The sequence below is a fragment of the Pyxicephalus adspersus genome, chromosome 6, assembly GCF_032062135.1.
Source record: "Pyxicephalus adspersus chromosome 6, UCB_Pads_2.0, whole genome shotgun sequence".
In the NCBI taxonomy this organism is placed as follows: domain Eukaryota; kingdom Metazoa; phylum Chordata; class Amphibia; order Anura; family Pyxicephalidae; genus Pyxicephalus; species Pyxicephalus adspersus.
Window position 1 is genome coordinate 106,860,160 of NC_092863.1, and position 13,722 is coordinate 106,873,881.

Genomic DNA, 13,722 nt, shown 5'->3' on the forward strand with positions numbered 1-13,722 from the left:
TCTGTCTTGCAGGACCTCATGTGTGCTGAAGAGACTTGTTGCTTTTGTTTAAAGACATCATTGGATCCAGAACAAGACCCGGGTCAGTAAAATCGTGCACCCACAGCATTATAGTATTGGCGCCTGAAATACCAGAGACTGAGATTAGACCTGCAGTAGCTAGTAAGTTAGGGTCTATGTGTGTGGCAGGTCATAAGAACCAATTTTGAAAAAGGGCGCTGTGCTGTCCTCTGGGCTGAGTGTATATAATGTAATTTTCTTTGTCTTTATATTTGAAATTTTGTTCATTGTTATATTACTCAGTAAAGAACGTTCTGTTTTACATGAGCTGGTGTCCGTGTTGTCTTCTCTGTTTGTGACTTCGCTGTATCCTAGAAAGCCCCCGGTACACGGCTTACACATGGATCATCTCCTACCTGAGTCCATCATTTTTGCAGAAAGCTCACATTTTCCTTGTGCAGGAAGTAGTACATGCTCTGCAGACTCGTCATAATCACTTTGCATGCTAAGACAGGATGTGCAGGATTATGGGGTGGTATTTCAGGCTTTAAATCTAATTTCAGGACACTCTCTGACACTTTTTTCCCAAAGAATCAACCTAAAACGAATTCCAGGGTTGACAAATCCCCCCCCCCACATATTTAGCCCCCTTGGACTTTGGTCCCATAGACCTTAATTTTGGAAGACGTCCTGGGCGCTATAGCCTGCCCTACAGCATATAGGTTGCCTCTTGGCCTCAGGCTATAACTTCCCCCAGTCTGAAAGACATTAACCATTTTATCATCAATGGCGAGGTGCACCAGAGCCATCCTTTATTCCTGGATTGGAAAAAGGGTGGAGAGCCTGGCCCACCATTCCTTCCAGGAGACTCCAGGCCTGAATCTCAAATAAAGAGCTGCAAATCTACTGATGCCAAGGACCCTCTAAATTTTCAAGGATTAACAGGAGGAGGGAGCATTAGTAACACTGAGATGACAGCTGGCTGCTCCATGCCTATGAAGTGTGCCGTGTTGGCAAAGGGAAGAGAAACATATCCTGCCTCCCGTTGTTAGGCCCAACCACTACTTTGTCCTGCAGAACCTTCTAGCCTTCTTGTACTTTAGCACACAATACAATATGTCTTTATATGTTTCTCGTGTGTAGTTGCCGGGTTTTGTTTTGTTATATTGATAGGAATAAGACTTTTGCCTTTGCTATGTGGCAGCTTACCAAAGTGGATCCAACATCTGGAGCTGGAACCTGGCAGACCCGAAAAAAGGGGGCAAAAAACATGCACCTCTCTTACCCCCAATCCTAGAGTATGAGACCCTGTAACTATATCTCAGGTTCTGCAGCATGTACCCCTTTTTTCTTTTTAGAGGGACCAGGGCCCAAAGCACAGCAGAGGAATTATACCTGTCATCCCGGACCCACCCCTGCAGTGTGCATATTCTCCTTCTATGGAGGTGTAGTTTTCAGTCAGTAGTTCTTTCAATCATCTCTACCAGCTGCTGCTGTCCTGGAGTCGGCATGATTCACCCAAGGCTACAAGTTACCCAGCCGGAGAGCAGATACCGATCCATTGCAACCAGTTCTATCATCTGGAGCCCAGAAAGGGTCTTGGGTTTCAACCATTTAGTGATTGTTAGGGGAGGTCATGCATCGGTGACTTGGATGGCAGGTTACGTGGGTAGCACCACCTGTTTACCCACTAGGCTCCAATTGCAGTAGTGATTCCCGGACCTGCTAGGATCTCCACCTTTAGTTTGTCATAGTTCTTGGCCTCATTTGAATTTGGCTTGTCGGGGAGCCCAAGACAGAAAGATGGCTATAAGACCAGCCCAGGAATCACATGCTGTAAACTGCTGCTGGGTTGCCATAAACAAATCCTGTGCATCCAAGGTTTGATGCTGTGCCCCGGTGGTTCATTTCTAGACCACCAGCTGGATCTCTCTGGTCCCACCATGTTTTGCTGGAACTTTATTGTAACCTTGGAAAGCTGCTGTAAGCGTTTCTCTATTTTAGCAGGAACAAAAATAGGACATTCACTTTAAAAAACAAATTTTTCTTTCTGAAATGCCTGCCTGCCTTTAAGCACCAGTTGTGAAGCTTAGGGTAATCAGGAATCACTGCCAAACATGCAGAAGAGTACAAATTCCATGGATGTTCATTTATTGTCTGTTAAACAAAAGCAACCATCTTTACTTCAGTAGATCAAACAAAAACCCAAACAAAAGCTTATTTCAGCTTTGGTCCAATGGCAAACATAATAGTAATCGTCTCTGAGCTTGAGCGGCGGGTCTAGGGGGTGTACAAAAGTTTCCTCAGACAAACAAGAGATGCTCAGTAATGCAACCACAGTGATATTCCTTGCTCCCCTTCTCTCCAGACACACCTGTCTAACCACCTTGAAATTTGTAGTGGGATAGGTGGGCCCACCCAAATCCGTCCTTCCTATCCAAGACTCCAGGGAAAACAAACAAAACTGCTTCCATTGGTCTCTAAAACATCTCAAACATCTTCTGCAACACAAACCATGTTTTCTGTTTCACTTTTTAGAGCAACCACAACTTAAAGTGGGCAGGAAAGGGTCGGATATACTATACCTGTCATCCAGAACCTACCGCTGGTGTAAATACTTCACTATAAGAGGGGCACGTACAGCCTTTTCACCCTTTCCTAACACCCAAACTGTCTGTAGATAATTTATTAAAATATATTTTACCATTGTACTCACCTATACAGGTAACAGTGTGTGGAATCCATTCCCGGGATGTGCGGGGGTTCTGACATCTTATTGTATCTGATGATAGATAATATCCAGGTTTACATCGTACTGTCACCAGCTCCCTCCTATTATAATATTCCTTGTCATTGGTAAGACTCTCCACATTTTCTATGATTGGTTTTTTACACTGAGCTGTGGAATCAGAAGATAAATCCCGATCATTATACTTTGTATACAGGGTGATGAATAACGTGCATTGTGTGTGGGGCTAGGACAATCGTTGGACCTTTAAGTGGAATATTGGACATTGGTTTTATATGTGGATCCTATTCATTAAACATAACACCACATTCTCCATACATGCCAGTCCCTAAGGGAAGCTTTGTTCCCCAGTTTGTATTACTAGGATCACCAGCTCATAGTAAGCTCAGCAATAAGCTAGGTGTACTGATATAATGATTGATATGAAAATGTTGAAACAAGCAAAATCATTTCAATTAAATCATTGAATACACAACCCAATTTTTTTTGGCAGAAAGACATTTTTTGTTGACTGGTTAATTTAAAATTGAAATTGTTTTTGTATAATGATCCATAATTTAATCAGATTCACTTTAACTAAAGGAAAAAGTCATTGAGGACCAGAGTGGTAGTGAGTTTGTCTTCCTGACCCATGTGTGTCCTTATTTTACAGACAGATTATCCGGCCCTAAGAAAGAGCCAATGGCCCAATGGATGTCCAGAAAACCCAGCTATGATCTTTACATTCCTGCATCAAATCAAGGAAATAGCGCAGATGGTTAGAGCTGTCCACCTCCCCACAACTTCACAAGAGAGGGTGGATGTATGGGAAGTTGGTGTCCTATGGGGGCGATTATAGTACAGGCGATGCAAATGGGTGAACATTGCCATCCTAATCAATATCAAAGAGGGATGGAGGGCCAAAATTACTATGTTGCTTAGGGCCACATTCTGCCTTAATCCTTATCAGCCTAATTCTGCCATTATAAAGCCTGGAAATACGGATCTGGAAGGAGTCTGCAGCCTCGGACTTCTTCAGAAGAAGGAAGTGGTTATGCTGGCAGCAAGTCTGACACATTTCAGACTGACTTATGAAACATGAAGATAAATGTCAATGTTACATTATATTTACTTCCCCTTTCTCCAATAGTTCACTCAGTTTTTACTATTTAAAGCTCATATCTGGGCATAAAATAATAACCAGTAAAAGAACAAAAGTTCACCAAAAAATGTTGTCATTTTCAAATTGCATCTACTATTTTTAGGCCTACATTGTGCAAATCATATGTAAATATTACTAAACAATATGAAGAATAAAATGGCAGATAGAAGACCTGATATATAATTATAATGTATAATACTATATTGCCCCAAAAGTGTACACTGATGTTTTTTAGGGCAAATATTAATATTATGGGTGTGTCCTGTGTTGTACTTAGCTCACCTATACAGGTAACAGTGGGAGGAGTCCACTCCTGGGAGGTGCGGTTGTCACATCTCATTGTGTCTGATGATGGATAATATCCAGATTTACATTGCACTGTCACCAATTCTCCATTATTATAATATTCCTTGTCCTCAATGAGTCTCTGCACATTTCCTATGATTGGCTTGGCACACTGAGCTGTGGAATCAGAAGATAAATCCCGATCATTATACATTGTATACAGTGTGATGAATAATGTGCATTGTGTGTGATGGGGCTGGGTCAGTTCATATGCTTAAAAGGTTAAAATGCCTACTTTGGGTGAAAAATAACTCAGAATCATTTTTTAGCCAATCTTAGTTTGTCGTCAGTCTGAATGCATATTTGTGATTTGTCCACCATATTTTATGGCACAATGGGAACCGGCGTACACCTAAATACTAAATACTTTGATGTCACTTCCTGATCAGTCACAGATTTTCCCTGACACTGCTAAGAACATTTGCATTTTATGATGGTGTAAAACAAAGGTTTCTTTAGCCGGTTCTAGCAATTTGGGGGTTCTGTATTGAGTTCTATGAAAGCTTCTCCTCTACTTTTGTTGTTGGAGGTTGAGATGGTTCAGTATCTGCTTGGCATCGAGGACAGGTAGCTGAAAAGGTCACCAATCCAGAACTTATTGAACATAAATCGGTCTGCATTGGTGGCTGACTGTGTAATCTGTTTGGGAATGACAATTACATCTGCTGCCCTGCAACATCTCCAACATGACACCCATGGGTGGACATGACAGCACTTGGGTGCTATACTCACCCAATTCTGGCCAAAGGTCCAGTTTCCTGGCTCAGTAATCCATGGAGAGGAGGGTAATTGGGGGGTGTATTTCAGTGGGGTGTCCATGGTATGGAGTTGACGGCTTTTACCAAAAGTGGTCCAAGGAGGGACAAAGTGGGAAACCAGTGACTGATGATATCAGACCAGTGCTGTGATGAATTACAATTTCCTTTAGGACAAGTGGATAGGTAAGTTATTTTCCTGGGAAAGAGGAAGGCTGGGGGAGGCAGCAGAGTGCATTATGGGAAGAAGGCAGCAGGGTGCATTATGGAAGAAGGCAGCAGGGTGCATTATGGGAAGAAGGTAGCAGGGTGCACTATGGGAAGAAGGCAGTAGAGTGCATTATGGGAAGAACGCAGCATTATGGGAAGAAGGCAGCAGGGCGCATTATGGGAAGAAGGCAGCAGAGTGCATTATGGGAAGAAGGCAGCAGAGTGCATTATGGGAAGAAGGCAGCAGGGTGCATTATGGCAGTGGCAATGTGACTTAAAGATCTGCTGCTAACATCTTGGTCCCAGATTGATTGATTTATGGAGCTCTGGCATCTTCTGATCCGTTCATACTTTCACATATAGGGCAGCATGTGACCTTTCCTTCTAGAAATTCAAGGCCAGGATCACACCAAGCCATGAACAATTGGATTAAGGTTTCGGTTGGATGGTTGGGGCTTTGGCATATAGTTTGCTTGTTTATTCCTCTGGCGAGGTTTTACTGATCCGCCCAGCTATCTGTGCTGAGCCCTTCTGGTCCTGTTTGCTGGGTTTGAGAACGGCCCTACGTGAGTAATGAGTTGATAGTCCATACATTGATCATAGTGATGGTAATATGGCCTCCTCACTCCTGAAGAATACCCACAAATTGTGTTGAGTAGCTGAGTACACTAATCTAGAAAATACAATGATGACGTTGTAGAATAATTAAATAAATATTCTCTCATTCATGGCACGTGTACGACTGGTCTATAAAGGGAATGACATGATTATGTTGTAGCATTGTTTTGTGTTTTGGTTCTTTTCTATATTTGTTCCTAATTTCAGAACTTATACTCATATATTTATTTCCTATTAGTGTCTATGATGGTTTATGGATATCATTTTGTCCATGCCTTTAAAATCCCATTTGTGCCGATTTAATTTTCTATGCCTGCTAACATATTAGGGATGTGGTGTCGGTTACCATCATCCAGTGCGTTATCCTAATTATTGTCCTGCAGTAATATTGTATGTTGTATCTTACCTTTCCCCTCCCGAGGAATATCCCAAGCCCGCAGTTGGTGGAGGAGACAGACGGTGATCAGCAGATGGGGCCACAGTGCCGACATGAGGAGAGGACCCCCGGGTACAGCCAGGTTAGGCAGTGTTATCGCTGTTTGTTCCGTTCCAAACTGAAAGAGGAAGCAGATCCTTCAGAGTTTAATGTAATTCTTCCTCTTTTGTGTGAAAACTAAAAATTAGCTTTAGCTTTTAAAAAAGTTGTGTGACCTCCCTGGTGTGTATCATGGCTTCTCTAAAACCAGAAAGTCTCATTTCATAAACCCACAGGAACTTTTAGTTATTTAAACCAGACAGCTGATAATTCTAACATATACCGTATGTACAATAAATCTCAGCTATATTGGGAACCCCAGAATTGTCAGGTCAGTATAGTCCTGGTGTGCAGTTTTATAAAATCCAGCACAGGTAGAAAACGGGGCCACTCAGGGCCTGACAGTCAGAACCAGGTTGGCCCAGACACTGCAGAGGGCATTGGAAATGGGAGAAGGCAGAGGTGTAGTCTACCTACCCCCTAATCAACCCTGGTCTATGCGGTAGGGGTATTGCAAGATCTTTTGGTACAGTGACTGACAGGACTGTTCCTTGTACAGCATTATGGTATATATCAGAGCTAAATAAATATATAATAATATGTAACCGTGGGGGGATATTAGAATGTAAGCTCCACTGTACTGACACTGACCGGCAGCTCCTTTTACATCACTTTGTCAGGCTAAAATCAGCTCCTTTTCATCAAAAGGGTCCGGAACTGGAAAACTAGGAGATATGATCAGAGTCCCAACAATGAACACAAATGTCAATGCAGTAATGAGTTTGTCGGCATTTTTTGTGGGTTAACTTTATGCAAATAAAATATTGACACATTTAAAAGCCAGGAGAATCATTTTGAAGCCAAATTCACCTTTTCATTACCATGGGCCTGATGTATCCAAAAGTGGAATATTCCCCAAAACCAAAGGCATTGAACCAAAATATTACAATTTTCCACACTGCCAGAGCAGTTGGCTACACAAACTCAGCCAAGCGTCACATTGGAATACTGAAAGCTAATCAAAGAGCCCATAAGGGGTTCAAACTTGGGACCCCCCTACACCAAGAAAGAATTGCACCCCTAGACCAACAAGCTTTTGTTTCCTGTTCCGAGACATTGAATTTACCACATATTAAACTTTTCTTCTTGCATATAAAGTCCCAGCAGTAAATGGACTTCACCCGCAGTTGTTGGGGGTCAACATTCTGCAAATAAAACTATTGGCAGCCTATTAAGGTAGGAATAACTTATTTTATTCACAAATACTGCAAAGGTAGAAAAAATCTTTGCCTAGATCCTAGCTGGCTGCAACGGTAAATCATTATGTGATGTCTGGTATTTGTCATGGTGATCGGGTTCATCTAAACCATGTCCCAAGGATTGCCAGAACCAAGCCCATTAAACAACGCCGTGAGTTTATTTGACTCAGAAATATGCTCAGCCTTGCAATGGGTTCATTAACTTTATACAACACTGACATTTGGCTGTAATATTGGTGTCGTCCAGTTGTTGTGGGTTCCGATTCCTGGGACGCTGCAGCTTCCACAAGTTATCTCTGCTGCCAGTGGTGTCAGATCTTATTGTATAGTGTTGTTCAGATTCTAATGGGTCCAATCCCCAGGAATTCTGCTGCTGCTGCTTTAACATTTCCATGTGAATGAAAATCTGCAATGTCTAGTAATTTAAGGCACAAAGGGGAAATTAAAATTTTAGCTAAACTGAAATTTCACTATTGTAGCGAACCCTACCGATAGCCAATCAGCAGGTTCATTTGGGTTTAGAAGTCTGGACCTCTGACACCAAAAGTAAGAATCATTTCTAAAAGCAAGTCTTTATCACAATGCCACAGGTATGTTTTTCTGCCAAAAGTATTTTTAGCATTGTGGGCACTGGGAGAGTTATAATCAGCATACCATCATCATGCCAAATCCCCCAGCCAAGCCAAACTATTAATTTGCAGAGAACTATACAGCAATTCATCCAGGATTTAAATACAAGCCCCTCTTATACACAGACTCAGAAATCACTTTGTTGGGTTAAAATTACCCATTTGTCATCAGTGAGGTCAGAAATCTACCCCATGGGCCGTATATCTGGGTTCTCCTGTACTCAATGGGGGATGAATGCCTATGATAAATAAAGAGGAGGGGAGGAATATTCGGAAATAATTTGTATGGTAACTCGCTTTGTTTATTTGTTTTCACAACCTTGTTAATTTATCTATCCACCAACAAACCCCGCTTGTGTGATTTGTTTCTTTTCATTTTAGGTTTTTAGGGGTTGGCCAAAGAAAGACATAAAGAAATTCTCTGTAAGAAAAGGGAAACCTAACCATACAAATCCTTCCTTATATCAAAACTTATTACAGGGAGACACAAGCAAAATCTGAAAATGGGGCCCTGACATTCAGGGAGCCCAGCCTACATTTTTGGGGATGGGTTTGTCCCCTTTTCTCCAGTAATCTGGTGCACTGGTTCTAGAATGCATCTGGTGGAGAGTTAAAGAAAAGTCAATGTGGGGCAGGAGTTTGGGTTTTATCTGACTAGTTGTCAGGGAGCAGGTGGAAAGCTTGCATGAGACAGTTCGGAGAATTCTCCCTTCTAATGGCTGTATAGAGATGCGGCACTGAAGGACAGGAGAGTATGTGCTGGTGGTTTGCCCCATATGGATAAAGCACAGGTTCAGTTTAGAAAAAACATTACCTACAGACGACTTCCTCACTCATAACCTCATCACCCGCATGACTCAAAGCCTTTTCTAAAGATCCCCAGACTCTCTGGAATGGTCGTCCTCATCCTATTTGTCTTGCTCCTACTTTCTGCTCATTTAAAGGAGCGCTCAAAACCCAACGCTTCACCCTCACCTACCCATCTTCTTCTGTCCCCTAAACCCTCACTACTTCCCACCATTCCATATCCCCCTCCTATTGTGTGATACTTCCCCCACCTCCTAGATTGTAAGCTCTTCTGTGCAGGGTCCCATATAAATCCCATTTATTAATAATAATATTAATGGTGTAATAATAACCCAGAATATGCATTTACTAGAAATACATCGGATTTCCTCATAATTTGTTTGAGCTTCCTCATCAGTCATTGAACATCTGGCATCTGTCGGCTTATCTCGAGCTTGTAGAAAGAGGAACTTGCTGGAAGTGTGAAGAGATTCCCCCAATGCTTCTTCCTGCATGAAAAGTAATCTTTTCTCATAATTTTGCTTTGAAGTTCATGTTGACCGTCAGCCACCAGCAATGCTAAGAAATATCTCACATATATCGCTCACCGCCGTGTTAACGTCGCCCATTCAGCAGAATCCCAACACACGGGAGCAGGGCGTCATTTGGAATGAATAAATAATTAGGAGCAGACAGGTTGGTGTCCTTTCTGAAATAAAATAAACATTCCTGATTTATTACACTAACCTACCCCCGCTCCACCTAATTGGCCAGAATGGAAAGATGCAACTGCTGCACATTCACACGGGAGGCCAATGGTTTCCAAATTGCAAAAGCACGCTCGGGTAGTGAGGTAAGAATGTACAACACAACGCACAGTGGTGTGATGTATAAATAGCACAATAGGTAACAGCTGTATGGCCAGGGCCCGGTTTATACTTTTTAATCCCCTAGGCCAGGTAGTTTGTGCTGCCCCTACCCAACCAATAACGTCCTTTCAGAGAGGGAGAGAGAGGGAACAGAGAAAGAGGCAGAGGAGGTTGGGGAGAGAGAGATGAAGAATGGAGAGAAAAGGAGAGAAGAGAGAGAGATAGCAGAGACAGGAAGGAGAGAGATACAGAGGGGGAGGGGACAGAAAGCAGGGGAGAAGAGAGACAGAAGGGGGTGAGAGAGGAGGAAAAAAGAGGAACGGGGAGAGACGAAGAGTGAAGAAAAAAGGGAGTTAGAAGAGGAAGATACAGAAAAAGAGAGAGGGAAGAAGGGGGACACAAGGAATCAAAGGGGAGAGGAGAGACAAGAGGTGGAGGGGGGGAGAGATTGAGAGATGGGAAAAGGGCAAAGGAATAGAAGGAGGGACAGGGAGAGAGACGAAAAGAGAAGGAGGGAGGGAGTGAGAAGAGCAGGGGTGTAGTCAAAAAAAAAAAGAAGAGGGGGCATGGTAATAGTGAAGGGTATCCATGGCGAGCGCACAGGGAAACCTATACGACGGTCTTCATATAAAGTGAGGTCGTGGTGTGCCAACGCCTGCCTGCCCTACTTCACCCCTGGAGAAGAGGAAGAGACAGAAAGAGAGGGATGGAGGGAGGAACAGGGAATCTAGGGGGAGGGAAAGTGAGAGCGAAAGAGAGAGAAATAGGAGGAGAGAGGGGGGGTAAGGAGGAGGAAAGAGAGAAGGAGTGGAGGGAAGAGTGAGGGTGGGGGAGCGGCGGAGGACAGAGTTAGTGGGAAGGAGAGGATGACAGGAGAGTGGGACGCAGGAAAATAGCAGAGAGAGATAGAGAAGGAAAAAGAGAAAACAGGAAAAAAGAGAGGAGGGATGGGGAAGAGAGAAAGAGAGGGAGGAAGACAACACAGAAAAAGGATAGAGGAGAGAGAAGGCAGACAGATGTAGGTGAGATAGAAGGGAAAGAGAGGGAGAGGGGGAAGGGAGGGAGGTGGGGTATTGAGAGGGGGATGGAATGGAGAGAGAAGGGTATAACCTGCACAGGTACCATGTGACATCAGTAAAGTCACTTTCACTTGGTGCTTCCAGTTGCCATCCTGTAGTCCAGCATCAGCAGGTTGAAGTTCCACATAGACACGTTGCAATGCCGCCTCCTAGTGGTTATGACGTCCTAGTGCATGGCCTTATGGGAAATCCGGTTCTGTGTAAAGCTGTGTGGGGTATATATTGTACGGAACTGTGTTCAGAGTAATGAGAGATATAGAATGTAAAGACCAGCGTACAGAACACTGTAGAGTATAAAATACACAGCACAGTGTACAGAATGGAGCATTGGAAGGGAGGGAGAGGGGGTTTTGAGAGGGGGAAGGGAGGGAGAGGGGGTATTGAGAGGGAGATGGAATGGAGAGAAAAGGGTATAACCTGCACAGGTACCATGTGACATCAGTAAAGTCACTTTCACTTGGTGCTTCCAGTTGCCATCCTGTAGTTCAGCATCAGCACGTTGAAGTTCCACATAGACACGTTGCAATGCCGCCTCCTAGTGGTTTTGACGCCCTAGTGCAAGGCCTTATGGGAAATCCGGTTCTGTGTAAAGCTGTGTGGGGTATATATTGTACGGAACAGTGTTCAGAGTAATGAGAGATATAGAATGTAAAGACCAGCGTACAGAACACTGTAGAGTATAAAATACACAGCACAGTGTACAGAATGGAGCATTGCATGTATAACACAATGTAAAGCAAAATCAAGTATTGAACATGGAGCACAGCATGTGGAATCAGAGATGATAGTTTTCTAAGTAAAAAGAAATGTGCTATATAACATACAGCCATTAGTTGTATAGTAAAAATAGTTGTAGAGAACAGTATAGAGTATGGAATGGAGAGCAAAGTGTGCAGACTGGAGCTATGTGGGTTTAGAATAGGGATGAGCCAAAATGCCTCAGGCATTCTCGAGAAAATTTCCTTCATGTTCTGATGGGTCCGCAAAATTTCTGCGAAATTTTGTGAAACCATCGGAAATCCAGGAAATCCCTTCACGAGGCTTATCGCCGCTGCATTCATAAATACAGCCATGGGAATCCTCCTTTCAGTGAGCAATCCCCGGGCACTACAGGTCAGAATGAGGGCTATTCCAAACTACATGGGAAATTGAGACGTTGTAACTATACAGATGATCCCTTGTCTAAAGATTGCAAAAAAAATACGTAGGTATAACATCTCAAACCCGACGCGTTTCGCCTACAGGCTTCCTCAGGGGATTTATGGACAACATTACGTACTGTGCATTGAGATAATACACAAAAATATCCATACAAGTACCAAGAATAATATACACACAGTGATAGGAGAATGATATTGTTCATATTTAGGAGTAATTAGTCATGAACTTGTGCTTATTGCATGTGCTAAGAGGTAACCACAAGAAATATATATGACAAGCAGGTATGCTTAGTGATAATTGTAATAACAATACATGAGGATACATAGATATGATAGTCATTAGTCAGCCATAACAATAAGTTAAGGAATTCTAAATGACAGTATGTGTTTTAATGTTGCATGTGTATTATGTATGGGGTTTTTTATTAAATAGGGAGAGTGCATCAGGGCTTGTTTAAAAAATATTAATACCGAGATGAAAAAGGTAATAAAAGTTGTTTATCCACATTACTGCTTGTGTGTCAGCAAGGCAGGATGGGAGGTGGAAGGGAGATATATTTGCCCAAGAATCCTCTCCTGTGTGAAGTAGCAGGTGGAAGACTCTCACCTGTGAGGTAATTAATAAAGAAGCACCGAGGGTGGGGATATAACATAAAGCCAGGAGCTCAGTCAGTAGATCAACTCTATTTGGAGACACAGACAGGGGTCTGTGTGGGAGAGCTTTGGTTGGAGACACAGACAGGGGGACTGTGTGAGGGAGCCCTGTTTGAAGACACAGGCAGGGGTCTGTGTGAGAGAGCTCTGGTTGGAGACACAGACAGGGGTGAGTGAGCTCATGTCAGTCTGTGTGAGTGAGATCAAAAGGGAGTAGAAGGTTGCTGAAAGTTTGGTTTTGAGCTGACAGGGAGAAGCTCTCCAGCTGATAGACAGGGATGTCTGATGTATAGTAAGTGCCGGACAGGTAAGGTTTTCTTTTGCTGTTTTGTTATTTTATCTGCAACCTTCAATAAACCTGGCTGCAAGCCAGCTTAAGGCTGATACCTCAGTGTGTGATCTGAGTTGGATGAACCAGACAAGTGTCCTTTGACCCCAGCAGAGGCGACCCTGAGCTTAACCCTTCACACTTGTTAATAATCAAAGTAGATATAAATAATTACTTGTAAATAGATAATAAAGACTTCATAAAGAGGAAACCTCAGTGGAGAGTGTAGGCACATTTCTGTAGGAAGGAGGATAATTCACAATTGTATTTATGTTAAAAGAATAGATATTAAGATTTATGTAGGGAATGTTACTTATGACTTCAACTAAATATTGTAAACTTTAGGATATGGTAAATATAAGTGATTATATTAGTGTACAGGAACTACCATTACAATGATAGCTATCAGTAATAAATAAAGTATGAATATTATTGTAATGTAATAGTAACATAAAGTCAAATTATAGGATGATAAGAGCAGAGAATCATAATTGGCAGTGGACAATGAGTTACCTGGTGTAAGGTAAGGTGTTGCTGGTGCCAAGGGTTCTCAGGCGCTCTGCCACAGTATGTGTGACAGCCATCCGCCGCATCAAGACTGAATATTTATAAAATGAGGATGCTGAGGTTTACTGGTCATAGAGAAGAAGCCATGATATATGCCA

At 42.7% G+C, this 13,722-nt stretch overlaps 1 protein-coding gene across 1 annotated transcript in view; it reads right to left on the reverse strand.

The window, feature by feature from the left end:
- Positions 1-2,146: 2,146 nt before the first annotated feature.
- LOC140332800 (zona pellucida sperm-binding protein 3 receptor-like) overlaps positions 2,147-13,722 on the reverse strand; it is a 59,286-nt gene continuing 47,710 nt past the window's right edge. Inside the window, exons 3-5 of the mRNA XM_072413992.1 lie at positions 4,173-4,352; positions 2,717-2,899; positions 2,147-2,157 (exon numbers count right to left, since the gene is read on the reverse strand). Of these exons, the coding sequence (XP_072270093.1) occupies positions 2,147-2,157; positions 2,717-2,899; positions 4,173-4,352 (374 nt within the window). The remainder of the gene's footprint in view (positions 2,158-2,716; positions 2,900-4,172; positions 4,353-13,722) is intronic.